The sequence below is a fragment of the Pseudophryne corroboree genome, chromosome 3 (genome assembly GCF_028390025.1).
Source record: "Pseudophryne corroboree isolate aPseCor3 chromosome 3, aPseCor3.hap2, whole genome shotgun sequence".
Taxonomy (NCBI): Eukaryota; Metazoa; Chordata; class Amphibia; order Anura; family Myobatrachidae; genus Pseudophryne; species Pseudophryne corroboree.
The window spans coordinates 1,563,161-1,582,494 of record NC_086446.1 but is presented as its reverse complement, the minus strand read 5'-3'; the positions used below and the strand labels follow the sequence as shown (position 1 = coordinate 1,582,494).

Genomic DNA, 19,334 nt, shown 5'->3' with positions numbered 1-19,334 from the left:
TTTTTCAAGTACAGGTTTAGGGATTTTAGATTTAAAATGGGTCTGACCGAACCATCCAGCTTCGGGACCACGAACAGGGTCGAATAGTACCCTTTCTCCTGTTGGACTAGGGGAACCTTGACAATCACTTGCTGTTAACACAGCTTTTGAATTGCAGCTAACACTACTTCCCTCTCTGGGGAAGAAGCTGGCAAGGCCGACTTGAAAAATCGGCGAGGGGGCACCTCTTCGAATTCCAGTTTGTAGCCTTGGGATACAATATCCATCACCAAAGGATCCACGTCTGATAGAACCCAGACCTGGCTGAAGAATCGAAGGCGTGCCCCCACCGGTGCGGACTCCCTCAGTGGAGCCCCAGCTTCATGCGGTGGATTTAGTAGAAGCCGGGGAGGACTTCTGCTCCTGGGAACCAGCCGAAGCAGGTGTTCTCTTCCCTCTACCCTTACCTCTGGCGAGGAAGGAGGAGCCCCGACCTCTTCTGGATTTATGCGACCGAAAGGACTGCATCTGATATTGTGGAGTTATCTTTTGCTGTGGGGGAACAAAGGGCAAAAAAGTCGATTTACCCGCGGTAGCTGTGGCAACCAGGTCCGCGAGACCTTCCCCAAATAAAACTTCACCTTTGTATGGTAAAACCTCCATATGCTTCTTTGAGTCAGCATCACCCATCCATTGGCGGGTCCACTGGGCTCGCCTAGCAGAAATCTCCATGGCGTTGGCTCTCGAACCTAACAGCCCAACGTCTCTTTGAGCGTCTCTCATATATAAGACTGCGTCTTTAATGTGACCTAAGGTCAATAAAATGGTATCCCTGTCTAGGGTCTCAATGTCAGCTGACAAGGTATCTGTCCAAGCTGCAACTGCGCTACATACCCATGCCGATGCTATTGCCGGTCTGAGTAAAGCACCCGTATGCATATAAATAGATTTTAAGGTAGTTTCCTGTCTGCGATCAGCATGATCCTTGAGGGCTGCCGTGTCTGGAGACGGTAGCGCCACCTTCTTGGACAGGCGCATTAAAGCCTTGTCCACCCTGGGTGAGGATTCCCACCGTACCCTGTCCTTTGCAGGGAAAGGATACGCCATAAGAATCCTCTTGGGGATCTGCAGTTTTTTGTCTGGAGTTTCCCAAGCTTTTTCAAATAACTCGTTCAGCTCATGAGATGGGGGAAAGGTTACCTCAGGTTTCTTTTCCTTATACATGCGCACCCTCGTGTCAGGGACAGAGGGGTCATCTGTGATATGCAAAACATCTTTTATTGCCATAATCATATAATGAATACTTTTTGCCACCCTTGGGTGTAACCTTGCATCATCGTAGTCGACACTGGAGTCAGAACCGTGTCGGTATCAGTGTCTGCTATTTGGGATAGGGGATGCTTTTGAGACCCTGAAGGGCCCTGTGACGCAGTCCAATCCGTGGATTGACTCCCTGCTTTTTCCCTGGACTCTGCTTTGTCCATTCTCTTACGTAATAAGTTCACATTTGCATTTAAAACATTCCACATGTCCACCCAATCATGAGTCGGCGTTGCCGACGGAGACACCACAATCATCTGCTCCAGCTCCTCCTTAGATGAGCCTTCCGCTTCAGACATGCCGACACACTCGTACCGACACCCCCACACACACAGGGATATATCTATAAGGAGACAGTTCCCCAACAAGGCCCTTAGGAGAGTCAGAGAGTGTATGCCAGCAGACACCCAGCGCCAACTGACACTGGAAACAGAATTCCCAGATAATATAGTACTTTTATATATAATAAACCGTGTAATACACTCACTGCGCCTTACAAGTGCCCCCCCCCTCCCGCCCTCTTTTCAGCCCTGTGTCTCCATGTTCAGCAGGGGAGAGTCCGGGGAGCCAGCTTCTCTGCAGTGCTCTGTGGAGAAAATGGCGCTGGTTAGTGCTGAGGGACCAAGCTCCATCCCCTCCAGCGGCGGGCTTCGGTCCCGCTCAATTTTATAAAACTGGCGGGTGATTTATACACTTACTGCCTCCGCAGCCTATAACCATATTGCCAGACTTAAAGGTTTATATTGCTGCCCAGGGCGCCCCCCCTGCGCCCTGCACCCATCAGTGCCTGGTAGTGTGTGTAGTGTGTGGAAGCAATGGCGTGCAGCGGCTTACCTCATGGAAGATCTGAAGTCTTCTGCCTCCTTAGAAGTCTTCTTTTCTTCTTATACTCACCCGGCTTCAATCTTCCGGCTCTGTGAGGAGGACGGCGGCGGGGCTCTGGGACGAACGGCGGGGTGAGACCTGCGTTCCGACTCCCTCTGGAGCTAATGGTGTCCAGTAGCCTAAGAAGCAGAGCCTATCACTTAAGTAGGTCTGCTTCTCTCCCCTCAGTCCCACGATTCAGGGAGTCTGTTGCCAGCAGTGCTCCCTGAAAATAAAAAAACCTAACAAAATTCTTTTTCAAAGAAACTCAGGAGAGCTCCCCTGTAATGCACCCAGTCTCCTCTGGGCACAGGATCCAACTGAGGTCTGGAGGAGGGGCATAGACGGAGGAGCCAGTGCACACCCATTCTAAAGTTCTTTATAGTGCCCATGTCTCCTGCGGAGCCTGTCTATACCCCAGCGGCGTGCGGTGAGGTCAGTGGCTGGTGAGGCACTACAGCCATAATGTCCGCCAAATCCTGCCGATGACCTCTACCGCCGCTGAGCCAATGCCTGCTACTGCCCCCCCCCAACACCACCCTGAACACCAATACCCTCGACCCCCGTACCCACACATACTTCGACTGCGTGTTCCAATACCTTTAATACCTAAGTACCAAATAATAATAATACAGCACAGACTGAGTAGGAGTAGGACAAATAAGGGGCAAATTCACGAGCCATCAGACATTCACTTATGCTTTGGGGAAGATTCAATTAGCCATGGGTGTAGCGCAGCTGCAGCTTCCTGTTTAAGCCCCAAGGCTATTCAATTACTTGCCAATTTCAACACGCTGTAAGCCCACAGCAAACGCATGTATTGTTGTTAAGTCATAGCTCCTGGGTTAAGTGCCAAGAGCTATGGAATTACTCTGCGTCCGGGGCTTACTGCATTGGGTAGCTCCTGTAATTGAATATAGCTCATGGCAGTTCCGTGGCTAATAGAATCTGCCCCTCTGCTTACCATATTCCTAGGGCTGTATGACGGAATATTAACCAGCAGCCTTCTCTGCCTACTGGATACAGAGAGAGAGAGAGAGAGAGGGGAGGGAGTGGGGAAAGATGGGAGAGATGGGTGGGAGAAGAGTATGCAGAGAGAAAGAGGGAGTGTAGGGAGAGAAGGGGGTGTGGAGGAGAGTAGAGAGAGAGGAGAGGAGAGAGAGGAGAGAGGGGGGTAAGAGAGACAGAGAGTGAGGAGAAGAGAGGGGAGGGAGAAAAGAGATGGGGAGAGAGGGGCAGAAGAATTGAGAGAGGGTGATAGCGGGAGGAAAAGAGAGACCAGGTTTGAAATGGCAATTGAACAAAATAAAAATACACGTACCGCACTATCACTGCATACTTGTTGTACAGAAGTCTATGTCTGCGGAGCTGCTGTACATGCTGAGGCTGTCTGCACTGCTGTGGATGGTGGTGCTTGCTGTTGAGCCGCAGCCCGTGCTGTGTGCTTGCTCCCGCCCGTGTCACCTCTTCCTGCTCCTCTTCGGTGACTGCATGTGCCGCTGCGGTTATAAAGTGGCACTGTCCGCCCTACTGCCATGAAGTGGAGATGGACAGTGAGGGTGACGCGGAGCGCTGCCGCCGCGCATGCGCATAGCCAGCAGGTGCTTGTTATTGCACCAGCCGGCGCGATCTACTGTCATTCAAACTGAAGCTGGGCCTGTGTGGAGACCGGGATCTGGACGCGCCAGTGGCAGCGACATCAAGCACAAGGAGGAGGCGCCGGGTCCCAGTGAGTACTTCTGTGTACGTCGTTTAGATGTTCCCCCGTAAAGCGCTGGCAGTGACAGCCAATCACAGTGCCCCTACTGTTCTGCGGCACTAACACAGGTGCCGCTTGTATTACTTTTTTCAATGGGCTTTTACAGCCCTTTGCTTGGCCCCACCCCCTGCCCGCCCCCTGATTTCGCCCGCTTGCAACGCACAGCCGGAGGCACCGTTCTCGGTGCCGCACAAAAGCAATTTTACATGTGAAAACATTAAAATGATATAAAAGAGATACTTATGACACACAATATGTGTCATAACTATCTTTTTTGTATTCTTTTAATCAGGAATGACAGGGGAGGCACTGCCTCCCCTGCCTCCCCTGACTGCACGTTCCTGCTATACCCCATGGTCCTTACGGAGTCCCCAGCATGCTCTAGGATGTAAGAGAAATAAATATTAGATGCTGGGAATAATCTGGAAGGCAAGGATGTCTGGAGATATCTGGTTCTGCCAGGTATATGTAACAATTTATTGTTGCAGATGTGGCCTACATTCCACTAGGAGAAGATGATGATGTATTTCCAAGCAATTAATATTAATAGTTTTAAGTAGTTTTACGTAGAATAATACTACCCGCCAGTGACAATGTTCAAAGTTACTGATAAGTGTTCATGAATATTCATATTGTGAGAGCTACAAAAGACATAACCATACTCTAATGAAATGAAATCAGAGTTATACTGAGACCACAAGACTTGTGTGTTCTGCACTTTCTCACGGTAATGATGTCATCTGGTTCCTAAAAGTCACAAGAACTCTATTTGAGCCAGGTGAGCACCTGGAATAGATCCATCAGTAGTAACATGGAAGCTAGCTTTTGCGTGTGGGGCACCAAATTCAATTTAGTCTACAGGGTCAACATGCTGGAAGCCAAAGTGGTTTTCCACATTCTGATCTCCAGTTGTCTTGCAAGGAAGAGGCCATTATGGTTTAGTCCAAAAACACCATGGCTTACAATGAGAAGGACAAAGTCATGCACTTGGTGGAGTGAAACATTCCAGCCATCACAGAGATGAGTAAACAAACTTTCTCAGCCCATAAACCCTTCACCCCTATAAATTGTATCTCCATTTAGAAGAGTTTTCACATGCTGAGTAGATATGGGCAACAATATGTGATGGCATCTCAGTTGAACCACAAGGTGGAATCCAGCTCTAGGATCGGAGTTCTGCAGGTGTTTGTCATAGATGGTCTGTCGTTTTTATTTGGGGATATCATCAGATCTCCCTTTTACCTTCGGTAGCGATACTTCCGTGGGTCTTCAAGAAGGTAAAGGCAGATGGTATGGTTCTACGGGTACTGGAAATAACCATCTTTGCCATTGCTGAGGGCCTCCTGCTGAATTTGCCTCAAATTCTTGATCTCTTAAGTCAGTGGCCCTTTTATCTCTAAGGTTTACCTCAATGGGCTCTAATACCCTGGTTGTGAAGCGGTAATCCTTTCAGCTAGGGATTTTTCTGGCAGTGTAGTACAGACCAGGCTTATTATTCCAAAACCCGTTTCAGACAAGGTTTCCCAGTGTTTGAAAGCGCTGTTAACTGTTGGGAAATGGGTTCCCTCCTTTTTTCATTGGGACTGGTTTCTGCTGTTCTGCAAGAGAGTATGGAAGGGAATGTGAAGCTCTACTCTAGCTCTCAGCCCTTTCACAGAAAATGGAGTTATTTGCCTGAAGTGCCGACCTTGCAGCGAAAGAGTCCTGTGCAGCTTCCATACATCCGTCCCATAGATCACTGAGACCTCAGCTTGGTGCTGATGGCTCTGCTGCTTCCTCCTTTCCAACTGTTGGATTCCGTGGAGATAACATTAGTTTCCTAGAAGGTTGCTTTCCTGTTAACTATGTCTGCAGCTAGAAGAGGTTCGGAGTTATGGGTTCTATCTTGTTAGTCTCCTTTCCTCATTTTCCAGGCATTTTTTTTCAGCAAAAAGTGATCTCTCTGTTTTAACTTAATCAGAACGTTAGGTCTTTGGTCAGGGGGATGTGTTTCTGGGGGTAGGTGGCCCTCTTCATTCTCTGGACATTTTCAGTGCATTTCAGATCTGTGTCCATATGGCAGAGGATGCACAAACTGAATGACCTGTTTTTGTAAAACGTCCACAAGAGAGAGAATTAAAAAATACCCTAAATTTTATGGAGATTGAAGAAAATCTTAACATGCTGTAAGGGCGGAAGACATCTTACGCCCTCACTTGATGTCACATCTGGGTCCTGTCCATGAAGGGTAAATAGACACAACTACCTGTGCTCTCCTGGATGGAGTTAGATGTACAATCAGTTCCTGACAAAGGGTGGAATGCACAGCCCTGTATATGTGGTGGAGCGAGCTAGGAGTGCTCGATATATTATGGAATGGGACTAGGTGGTCTCAGGCACAGCAGAGTGACCACTCCACACTAGGGACAATGGTAAATGTGTACATGCACCTAGCTTGATTCGTTAAGAGGCCCAGAGTGGGCTTTACCCCCTGTGCTATTATCTGTTAGAACGGAATAATAGGATTTTGGTTACCTACCGGTAAATCCTTTTCTCTTAGTCCGTAGAGGATGCTGGGGTCCACGTGTGTGTACACAAAATATATGAATGTTAAAAGAATATATATGACTGTATAAAACAAAGCTGCTTCCACTTATGAGAGAGATGTGGCTTTACTACTAGTGAATGGATGAGAAGGCATATTATGATTATTACATGTTAATAGTGCCGGTGGATAGTGGAGAGTCCACTGATATATATCCACTGACAGAGCCTGGCTGTATCTTATGTAATAGCTATCCAGCAGAGCATGACTGGATTCTAGATTGAATATGAAAAACGGATGAATGTGTATGCCATAATATCTTTGAACATATATAATTGATAATGAGCAAATGGCATAACTGATAGCTGCAATGTGCTTTATATGTCATAATACACTAAAATAATACCAGCTATTTAAGTATCTGTGATAATTACTATATCTGCACCACAGAAGAATTACTGATTAATAGTAAACAATGTGATGTGAGCAGTCTCATGCTCTAGTGCAGTGATTTTCAATCTTTTTTTACTTGCGGCACACCGAACAATATTTTAAAATTGCCAGTTTCAGACGTTGCCGTTTGGGCTTTCCACGGACCCGAGGATTTTCACCAAGGTGATGGCGGAAATGATGGTGCTCCTGCGCAAGCAAGGAGTCACAATTATCCCATACTTGGACGATCTCCTGATAAAGGCGAGATCAAGAGATCAATTGCTGAAGAACGTGTCGCTCTCCCTGAGAGTGCTACAACAGCACGGATGGATTCTCAACCTGCCAAAGTCGCAATTGGTTCCAACGACTCGACTATTGTTCCTAGGCATGATTCTGGACACGGAACGAAAGAAGGTTTTTCTCCCATCGGAAAAAGCCCAGGATCTCCAGAACATGGGTGGTCATTCCGAGTTGTTCGCTCTGTAAATTTCATCGCATCGCAGCGATTTTCCGCTTAGTGCGCATGCGCAATGTTCGCACTGCGACTGCGCCAAGTAAATTTGCTAAGTACTTTGGTATTTTACTCACGGCTTTTTCTTTGTTCAGGCGATCGTAGTGTGATTGACAGGAAGTAGGTGTTTCAGGGCGGAAACAGGCCGTTTTATGGGCGTGTTGGAAAAAACGCTACAGTTTCTGGGAAAAACGCGGGAGTGGCTGGAGAAACGGAGGAGTGTCTGGGCGAACGCTGGGTGTGTTTGTGACGTCAAACCAGGAACGACAAGCACTGAACTGATCGCAGATGCCGAGTAAGTCTGGAGCTACTCAGAAACTGCACAGAGATGTCTTTTCGCAATATTGCGAATCTTTCGTTCGCAATTTTAAGAAGCTAAGATTCACTCCCAGTAGGCGGCGGCTTAGCGTGTGCAAAGCTGCTAAAAGCAGCTTGCGAGCGAACAACTCGGAATGACCACCCTGGTCAGAGACCTGCTAAAGCCAAAAAGAGTGTCAGTTCATCAATGCACTCGAGTTCTGGGAAAAATGGTGGCAGCCTACGAGGCCATTCGGCAGGTTTCATGCAAGGACTTTTTCAGTGGGACCTTCTGGACAAGTGGTCCAGGTCCCATCTACAAATACATCAGACAATTACACTGTCCCCCAGGGCCAGAGTATCTCTCCTATGGTGACTGCACAGTGCTCACCTTCTAGAGGGTCGCAGGTTCGGCATTCAGGACTGGGTTCTGGTAACCACAGACGCGAGCCTCCGAGGATGGGGAGCAGTCACGCAAGGAAGACATTTTCAGGGAATATGGTCAAGCCAGGAGGCTTGTCTGCACATCAACGTGCTGTAATTAAGGGCCATATACAACGGCCTTCGACAAGCAGAGAATCTTCTTCGCAAACCTACCGGTTCTAATTCAATCGGACAATGTCGCAGCCGTGGCTCATGTAAACCGCCAAGGTGGGACAAGGAGCAGAGTCGCGATGGCGGAGGCCACCAGGAGTCTTCGCTGGGCGGAAAATCATGTAAGCGCTCTGTCAGCTGTCTTCATTCCGGGAGTGGACAACTGGGAAGCAGACTTCCTCAGCCGACACGATCTCCATCCAGGAGAGTGGGGACTTCATCAGGAAGTCTTTGCAGAGGTAACGGGTTTCTGGGGTATTCATCAAATAGACATGATGGCGTAACGCCTCAACAAGAAACTTTGGAGGTACTGTGCCAGGTCCCGGGACCCTCAGGCAGTAGCAGTAGACCATGGGTGTTTCAGTCGGTCTATGTGTTTCCTCCTCTTCCTCTCATCGCAAACATTTTGAGGATCATAAGAAAAAATAGAGTACAGACAATACTCATTGTTCCAGACTGGCCTCGAAGGGCCTGGTACTCAGATCTTCAGGAAATGCTCACAGAAGATCCCTGGCCTCTTCCTCTCAGGGAGGACCTGTTGCAGCAGGGGCCCTGCGTGTTCCAAGACTTACCGCGGTTACGTTTGATGGCATGGCGGTTGAACGCCGAATCCTAGCTGGAAAAGGTATTCCGGAGGAGGTCATACCTACTCTGATAAAGGCTAGGAAGGAGGTGACGGCGAAACATTATCACCGTATCTGGAGGAAGTATATATCTTGGTGTGAAGCCAAGAATGCTCCTACGGAGGATTTCCATCTGGGCCGTTTTCTCCACTTCCTACAGACAGTGGATATGGGCCTGACGTTAGGGCCGAAATCTGTACTTTAATGGAGCCTATCTATATTTTTTTCAGAAGAAATTGTCTTCTCTCCCAGAAGTCCAGACTTTTGTAAAGGGAGTGCTGCACATCCAGCCTCCTTTTGTGCCCCCAGTGGCACCCTGGGACCTTAACGTGGTGTTACAGTTCCTTAAATCTCACTGGTTTGAACCCCTTCAAACGGTTGAGTTAAAATTTCTCACCTGGAAGTTGGTCATGTTATTGGCCTTGGCATCTGCTAGGCGGGTGTCCGAATTGGCGGCCTTGTCTCACAAGAGCCCCTACTTGATTTTCGATGTGGATAGAGCAGAGTTGAGGACTCGTCCTCAATTTCTGCCTAAGGTGGTGTCTTCATTTCATATGAACCAACCTATCGTGGTACCTGTGGCTACGAGTGACATGGAGGACTCCAAGTCCCTGGATATAGGGCCTTGAAGATTTATGTAGCTAGGACGGCTAGGGTTAGGAAAACAGAGGCTCTGTTTGTCCTGTATGCAGCCAACAAGGTTGGGGCGCCTGCTTCAAAACAGACTATTGCCCGCTGGATCTGTAACACGATTCAGCAGGCTCATTCTACGGCTGGATTGCCGTTACCAAATTCGGTAAAAGCCCATTCCACTAGGAAGGTGGGCTCTTCTTGGGCGGCTGCCCGAGGTGTCTCGGCTTTACAGTTGTGCCGAGCAGCTACTTGGTCGGGTTAAAACACTTTTGCAAAGTTCTACAAGTTTGATACCCTGGCTGATGAGGACCTCGCGTTTGCTCAATCTGTGCTGCAGAGTCGTTCGCACTCTCCCACCCGGTTTGGAGCTTTGGTATAAACCCCATGGTCCTTACGGAGTCCCCAACATCCTCTAGGACGTAAGGGAAAATAGGATTTTAAACCTACCGGTAAATCTTTTTCTCCTAGTCCGTAGAGGATGCTGGGCGCCCGTCCCAGTGCGGACTAAATCTGCAAGACTTGTATATAGTTGTTGCTTACATAAGGGTTATGTTACAGTTGAGATCAGTCTTTGACTGATACTGTTTTGTTCATATTGTTAACTGGTTGCATATATTCCAGGTTATATGGTATGATTGGTGTGGGCTGGTATGAATCTTGCCCTTAGATTAACAAAATCCTTTCCTCGTATTGTCCATCTCCTCTGGGCACAGTTCTCTAACTGAGGTCTGGAGGAGAGGCATAGAGGGAGGAGCCAGTGCACACCCATACTAAAAGTTCTTTATACTGCCCATGTCTCCTGCGGAGCCCGTCTATACCCCATGGTCCTTACGGAGTCCCCAGCATCCTCTACGGACTAGGAAAAAAAGATTTACTGGTAGGTTTAAAATCCTATTTTTTTCATACGTCCTAGAGGATGCTGGGGTCCACTTCATGACCATGGGGTTTATACCAAAGCTCCAGTACGGGCGGGAGAGTGCGGATGACCCTGCAGCACCGATTGACCAAACTTGAGGTCTTCATCAGCCAAGGTGTCAAACCTGTAGAACTTAGCAAATGTGTTTGACCCTGACCAAGTAGCTGCTCAGCAAAGTTGTAATGCCGAGACCCCCCGGGCAGCCGCCCAGGATGAGCCCACCTTCCTAGTAGAATGGGCCTTCACCGACGAAGGTAACGGCAATCCAGCCGTAGAATGTGCATGCTGAATCGTACCTCTGATCCAGCGCACAATGGTCTGCTTGGAAGCAGGACACCCATTCTAGTTGGGAGAATACAGGACAAACAGAGTCTCTGTTTTCCGTATCCTAGCTGTTCTAGTGACATAAATCTTCAAAGCCCTAACCACATCTAGAGACTTTGACTCAGTGAACGTGTCAGTAACTACTGGCACCACAATAGGTTGGTTTATGTGGAAAGATGAAACCACCTTTGGAAGAAAATGTTGGCGAGTTCTCAACTCTGCCCTATCTTCATGGAAGATCAGGTAAGGGCTCTTGTGAGACAAGGCCCCCAATTCAGACACCCGCCTTGCGGATGCCAATGTCAAAAGCATCACCACTTTCCAAGTGAGAAACTTCAACTCTATCTCCTTGTAGAGGCTCAAACCAATCCGATTGAAGGAACTGCAACACCACATCAAGGTCCCATGGTGCCACTGGAGGCACAAATGGAGGCTGGATGTGCAGAACCCCTTTCACAAAGGTCTGAATCTCTGGAAGAGCGGCCAATTGTTTTTGGAAGAAAATTGACAAGGCCAAAATCTGGACCTTGACTGACTCCAATCGAAGGCCCGCCTCCACACCAGCCTGCAGAAAATGGAGAAAACGTCCCAACTGAAACTCTTCCGTAGGAGCCTTCTTGGATTCACACCAAGACAGATATTTTCTCCAAATACGGTGGTAATGTTTCGACAATACTCCTTTTCTGGCCTGAATGAGTGTGGGAATGACTTCTTTCGGAATACCCTTTCGGGACAGGATCCGGCGCTCAACAGCCATGCCGTCAAACGTATCCATGGTAAGTCTTGATACACGCACGGCCCCTGCTGCAGCAGGCCCTCGCAAGGAGAAAGATGCAGAGGATCTTTTATGAGCAACTTCTGAAGATCTGGGTACCAAGCCCTCCTTGGCCAGTCTGGGGCAATGAAGATTGCCCGAACTCTTGTTCTTCTTATGATCCTGAGAACTTTTGGGATCAGCGGAAGTGGAGGGAAGACATACACTGATTGGAATACCCACTGGGCCACCAGCACATCCACTGCTATTGCTTGAGGGTCTCTCGACCTGGAACAATATTTCTGAAGCTTCTTGTTGAGACGAGATGCCATTATGTCTACTTGAGGAACTCCCCAAAGACTTGTCACCTCTGCGAAGACTTCTTGGTGGAGGCCCCACTCTCCTGGATGAAGATCGTGTCTGCTGAGGAAGTCTGCTTCCAAGTTGTCTACTCCCAGAATGAAAATTGGCGACAGAGCCTTTACATGTCTTTCTGCCCAGAGGAGGATCTTTGTCACCTCTGCCATTGCCGCTCTGCTTTTCGTTCCACCCTGCCTGTTTATGTACGCGACTGCTGTTAAATTGTCCGACTGGATCTGCACGGGATGATCTTGAAGAAGATGTACCGCTTGTCGAAGGCAGTTGTAAACGGCTCTCAATTCCAGCACGTTTATGTGAAGGCAGGCTTCCTGACTTGACCATCTGCCTTGGCAGCTTTTCCCCTGAGTGACAGCTCCCCAGCTTTGGAGACTTGCATCCGTGGTTACCAGGACCCAGTCCTGAATCCCGAACCTGCGTCCCTCTAGTAGGTGCGAACTGTGTAGCCACCACAGGAGCGAAATCCTGGCTTTTGACGACAGGACTATCTTCCGGTGCATGTGTAGGTGGAATCCGGACCACTTGTCCAACAGGTCCCACTGGAATACTCTGGCATGGAACCTGCCAAACTGTATGGCCTAGTAGGCCGCCTCCATTTTCCCCAACAACCGAATGCACTTATGGATCGACACACTTGATGATTTCAATATCTGTTTTACCATTTTCTGGATTTCCAAAGCCTTTTCCACCGGAAGAAAAACTCTCTGAACTTCTGTGTCCAGAATCATCCCAAGAAAAGACAATCTTGTCATCGGTTCCAACTGTGACTTTGGAAAATTTATGATCCAACTGTGTTGTTGGAGTATGGACAGGGAGAGTGTGATGTTCTGTAGCAACTGCTCCCTGGATCTTGCCTTTATCAGGAGATCGTCCAGATAAGGAATTATATTGACTCCTTTTTGACGAAGGAGGACCATCATCTCTGCCATCACCTTGGTGAATACCCTCTGCACCATGGAGAGACCAAAAGGCAACGTCTGGAACTGGTAATGGCAATCCTGAACCGCGAATCTCAGATAAGCCTGGTGAGGAGGATAAATGGGAACATGCAGGAAAGCATCCTTTGTGTCTACTGACACCATGTAATCCCCCTCCTCCAGACTGGAAATCACTGCCCTGAGTGATTCCATCTTGAACTTGAACCGTTTCAAGTAGAGATTCAGATTTTTTAGGTTTAGGATCGGTCTGACCGAGCCGTCTGGCTTCGGAACTACAAAGAGGCTGGAATAAAACCCCTCCCCTTGTTGTGACAAAGGTACCAGGACTATGACCTGATCCTGACATAATTTATGAATTGCCGCGGTTACTGCCTCTCGTTCTGGAAGAGAAGCTGGGAAGGTTGATTTGAAAAATCGGCATGGGGGAACGTCTTGAAACTCCAGCTTGTACCCCTGGGATACTATCTGCAAAACCCAGGGGTCCAGGCCAGATTGAATCCAGCCTTGACTGAACAGTTTCAGACGTGCCCCCACCCGAGCCGCCTCTCGCAAGGGAGCCCCAGCGTCATGCTGTAGATTTGACAGAAGTAGGGGTTGACTTCTGCTCCTGGGATCCCGGAGATGCTGCGGGCTTCTGTCTTCTTCTCCTTCCCCTACCTGTAAAGAAGGGGGAACCTCTGGCCTTTTTGTATTTGTTGGGCCGAAAGGACTGCATGTGAGAGGGATGTGTCTTTTTTCCCGGTGCAGGGGCATAAGGCAAAAACGTCGACTTACCTGCAATAGCCGCTGAGACTAACGCATCCAGCCTATCGCCAAATAAGGCCTCACCTTCATATGGGAGAGCCTCCATATTCTTTTTGGAATCTGCATCCGCGTTACACTGGAGAATCTATAACGCCCGCTGAGCCGATACTGCCATGGTAGTGGCTGATGAACCCAAGAGTCCAATATCTTTCATCGCTTCTAGCATGTATGCGGCCGCGTCTTTGATATTACCTAACTTTAGGAGTATCTCATCCTTATCAATCGTGTCATTTTCCGATGACAAGTTGTCTGACCATTTTTCAATCGCACGACATACCCATGCGCAATTGTGGGCCTGAGCAGCGTACCATTGGCAACATAAATGGATTATAATGTAGTCTCCATTTTGCGGTCTGCCGGCTCCTTTACCGAAGCCGTGCCAGGTGCAGGGAGAATTATCTTCTTTGTCAACCTGGACAGTGCACTGTCTAACACAGGGGGTGACTCCCATTTTTTTCTGTCCTCTACAGGGAAAGGATACGCTATCTGTATTCTCTTGGGATACACAAAATCTATTTTCGGGATTCACCCACATCCCTTCAAAGAGAATATTCAGCTCGTGGGAAGGAGGGAAAGTGACCTTAGATTTCTTTTCTTTATAGAAATAAGCCTTCTCCTGAGGTACAGGAGCAGCTTCCGTGACTTCCAGAACCTCCCTTATAGCCACAATCATATATTGTATATTTTTTGCCAATTTATGATCTATTTCCATGGAGTCACTATCGTCGACACAGGAATCAGTGTCCGTGTCGGTATCAGTATTTGCAATATTTGCAAACGGTCTCTTATGTGACCCAGAGCGGTCGCCTGCGGATGGAAGAACAGAACCCTGAAAATTCACATCTTCCACAGATTTTCTCCAGCATTCTGTATGAGATTCAGACTTATCTAATCTCCTATTGATATGATGCATACTATCACGTATTACACCCCTGCAGGCTCTTGGTGTGTTGGCAGCGCCACCACATTACAACTCTGTGTCCCTAAAATGGTTTCCTCTGGGGAAGAACTCCCTGCCTCAGACAGGTCACACTCATGTACAACACCCACACAGACACACTGGGACTTATAGGGGACAGACCCACAGTAAAATCTGTCAGAGGGACACAGTTTAGGAGCAGCCAGTTCACAACCCCAGCGCCAGTATCTAATGCCTGTGAACACAAAATGCCCACTGACATGCAGCGCTGTTTTACACAGTAAACACACTTGTAAAGCTCCAAATTCGCTTGTGTCTCTGCAGCCCGAGGAGAGAAAATTTTGCAGTGTGCTGGCTGCCTGAGGAAGAAGCTCACATAATAGATCTCACATAATATTTATACTGGCGGGGGTAGGGCTGTGCCTAGGCATCTTATGCCCCCTTTTAGCCAGTTTATTTAGGTATTTTGCTGCACAGGGCACCCCCCTGCGCCCTGCAGTGCCTGTGTGTGTGGGCAGCAATGGCGCGCTGTGCTCCTGCCAGCCACGCGGTACCTCAGCCGTCAATTTACTTGATTGAAGATCTATCTTCTCACACTCACCTGTCTTCTGACTTCTGGCTCTGTGAGGGGGGTGATGGCGTACTGTGGGAGTGAGCATCTAGACGCGGCTAGCGTTCAGTACCCTTCAGGAGCTAATGCATACTTACCTACTCTCCTCTGGAAGCTGTGGGAGGCTCCCGTTTTTTGGGGTAGCCTCCCGCACTCCCTGGAGAGTGGGCAGGTCTCCCGCATCCTGATCGCACCTTCGTGATGCGAGCAGTATGGAGAGAGAATCTCCCGTTTTTGCGTGTCCGTCGGGTGAGGAAGTTAGCTCCGCCCCCTTCCAGCGGACCAGCGGCATTTGTCGGTGTGGGGGCGGGGCTTGGTGATGTCACCATCTGCTCCCCCCGAAGACTACTGCAGCGTCTCCTCTCCGGGCTTCTCCCGGAGAGGAGACCTACAATGTAGGCAAGTATGAGCTAATGGTGTGAGCCAGAAGCAGAGCCATGAAACTCTTCAGGAAGTTGGTTCCTACTTCTGCCCCCTCAGTCCCACGAAGCAGGGAGACTGCTGCCAGCAGTACTCCATGAAAATAAAAAATCTAACATAAGTCTTTTCAGAGAAACTCAGTAGAACTCCCCTGTAGTGCATCCAGTCTGCCTGGGCACATTTACTAAAACTGAGGTCTGGAGGAGGGACAAAGAGGGAGGAGCCAGTTCACACCCATTGAAAAGTCTTGAGAGTGCCCATGTCTCCTGCGGAACCGTCCATACCCCATGGTCATGAAGTGGACCCCAGCATCCTCTAGGACGTATGAGAAATTTATACTGGCTGGGGTGTAGGACTGTGCAAAAGACTGCCTGGGAAGACTGGAGGGATCTGTGTGAGAGAAACACGCTTCCTGATACAAGTCTGGGGCCTTCCTATACACTACTTTTGCCGCTGGGGAGAACATCTACTAAGAAAGACGGAGGTAACGGAGGACTGACAGCCTGAGGGGGGAACAGCAGAGACGCGGCTCACCGGCGACAGGCAGCAGAAAATCCTGTCCACGGCGGTAAGTGTCAGTGCACACAGCCCACTCTCTCACACCTCAGTGCTGCACACAGAAGGTGTATGACAGGCGGGACGCCGCACTGATCATACTCCATAGACACCATCCAGCATCCAGACTCAGAGGGAACATAGGCTCTCATCACCCCTATGGTAAAGGTGACCCGCAGGGTACACCTGACATTCACCTGAACTGGGGTCCATCTTGTATACCACTAGGAAGGTATACAAAATAAAGGGTAGTCTGCAGGACACACCTGAAAGAGGTGGACAAATAACTGAAAGGAACCATTATCTAATCCTCATAGGTTGTTGCCAATAAGGACAACCTTGATACTGTATGAACACTTTTTAAAAATAAAAACAAAAATAAAACTAGATGCACACGGCAATCCAACGGTTAGAGTGACCATCATTAACACACACATCCACGTGGTACACAAACTTCACCCAGACCATCACACACCCATTACATACCCTCACCAACCAATTAGTGCGCTGACCTTTACAACCATTATTCAAAAGCATCATATGCCACCTTTTGCCAGTGAGAGTAGGTTTCATGCTGCCCAGGGCACCCCCACCCCGCGCCCTGCTCTGCAGTGTGTTCTGGATAGCATGTTCGCGCAGCGTTCCTGCTCGCTGCGCGGTACCTTAAGCCGTCACGATGACCGGAGATCCCTCTGCAGACCTCCGGTAATACACTCACCAGTCTTCTGACTTTTGGCTCTGTTAGGGGGGTGACGGCATGCTGCGGGAGTGAGCACATAGCCGCAGCTAGCATTCAGTTCCCTTCAGGAGCTAATGGTGTCCTGTCAGCAAGAAGCAGAGCCATGAAACTCTTCAGGAAGTTGGTTCCTACTTCTGCCCCCTCAGTCTCACGAAGCAGGGAGACTGTTGCCAGCAGTCTCCCTGAAAATAAGAAACCTAACCTAAGTCTTTTCAGAGAAACTCAGTAGAGCTCCACTAGAGTGCGACCAGTCTGCCTGGGCACATTTTCTAAACTGGGGTCTGGAGGAGGGGCATAGAGGGAGGAGCCAGTTCACACTCTGAAAAAGTCTTAAAGTGCCCATGGCTCCTACGGAACCGTCTATACCCCATGGTAATGAAGTGGACCCCAGCATCTTCTAGGACGTATGAGAAATACTTTGTAGCCGCTCTGCGATCCTTTCGTTTGCACTTCTGCTAAGCTAAAATACACTCCCAGTGGGCGGCGGCATAGCGTTTGCATGGCTGCTAAAAATTGCTAACGAGTGATCAACTCGGAATGACACCCATGGTCTCCAGAACTGGACACAGTATTCCATATGAGGCCGCACCAATGACCTATACAGTGGCATTATCACTTCTTTTTTCCTGCTACTGATTCCTCTCCCTATGCACCAAGCATCTGACTAGCCTTCCTCATTGCTGTTACATTGTTTTCCTGCCTTTATTACAAAGTGGGGAGATATGGGGGAAGGGGATCTATTGCACAGGAAATAAATGGTATACCGTACCTGATGAGGTAGTATTGAGGCCCCTGATATTTAGTGAGACACAAATAATATATAAAACGATGGGGGTGTGACCACAGATCAAATTGTCGTATAGAAACAAAAAAGAAGAGGAAAAGGGATCTGTTCTGGTGCACTACATGTTAAAATATAACGCTTATTAATTAATTTAAAAGTGGCTGATATATCACACTGTACAAAACAACATTTATGCAAAATATTGGTTAAAAAACATGTAAACGTGGTGTAAAGGTGTGAGACAATGTCAGAATGAAGAGAAAAATGAATAAAGATATCCATTTCAAAACAGCCTAAGACTATTTATTGTGTCTACTCCTTTCTGTGTATAAATGTATGCAGTAACTGCTATTGAACTTTATATCGGTGTGTGTTACGGTTTATGTATCGTATTGTATCCAATGGGCATAGTGTGCCGTATCATCACCGAGGCTCCCTGAGTAAAATCCCATACCACTTTTACACCAAAATCCCGGGTCTGACCCAGGATTTGGAACACGGTTCCAAGGCGGGTTGGACCCGGTACTCCCATTTATACCGCAGTGCCGATTCAGGATATTCCCGGATCGGCACAGTTTACACTGCACCCAAGCGCAGTGTCTTGTGGGCCGGCGCTTAGAGATGATGTCATCTCAAAGCGCCGGGAAACACTGCAGACCGGTACACCGGAGCGTCTCACCGGGGGGGAACGGGCAAGCACAGCAATCTGGAAGCTGCTGTGCTGCCCCCAGCCTCCGGCCCTTCTAGGCACCAGACATGGCGCTGCTGTCTGCACAGACAGCGTGTGCCATGACCCCCAGCCTCCTGTCCGCCCGCCGGACACTGCGGTACGGGAGGTTTGCCATGCTGTAAATGGGTTCCCGGGTTGGCCGACCTGGCTTACCCATTTACAATCTGGAAGCTGCTGTACTGCCCCCAGCCTCCGGCCCTTCTAGGCACCAGACATGGCGCTGCTGTGTGGCTTACCCATTTACACCGCCTCCGAACCTGGGTCTTTTCTGTGTACAACCTTGCTTACAAGCCGGGTTGGATTCCCGGGAAAGTGGTGTTTGACATTCTCCATGTGCTGTAATATAATTAGCAGTAATAAATTGTAACTGTAGGGATATCTTATATTGGTAACACCAGTATATATGTGTGGTGATACAACAGTTATTCTCCACTGTAATTATGATTATTCTGCTTCAAACAGTACAGAAAACGCGAGTAGATGACATCATTCATGAACTGTCAAACTGAGTATTCCACTATATTTGATGATCCACCATACCTCACAGCCCCACGGTTGTGGTGTCATCAGCAGGTAGTTGCACTTTGTAAAATGTGTGCGGTGACCCTGCAGCAGCGGCTGCCTCTTGTCTGGTGTATAACTAGACCGTCAGATGTTCGGTGCGTTACTGTTATATAGGTGTAAGTTTTACAGGGCTCCTTATCTACACATGTTATTTGTATATGTGGTATTGGATGAGAATTCACAATAATTACACCCGTGGTGCGTTTCTTCTTCAGTAAATCGAGGCACGGAGAGACGCAGTGTGGTTGTGTCTTGTATACAGTACGGATTATATGATTTCAGTGATACTAACTGCACCTGGTCTCAGATGCAAGTTGTATCCTTGGGTGTCCAGTTTTATCCATAGTATGTGATATAGGGGGT

General features: G+C 48.5%; 1 protein-coding gene across 1 annotated transcript in view; it reads right to left on the bottom strand.

Annotated features, from left to right (window-relative positions):
• Nucleotides 1-19,334, bottom strand: part of LOC135056375 (uncharacterized) — a 113,731-nt gene that overhangs the window by 51,678 nt on the left and 42,719 nt on the right. Inside the window, exon 8 of the mRNA XM_063961454.1 lies at nucleotides 4,530-4,563. Coding sequence (XP_063817524.1) covers nucleotides 4,530-4,563 — 34 coding nt within the window. The remainder of the gene's footprint in view (nucleotides 1-4,529; nucleotides 4,564-19,334) is intronic.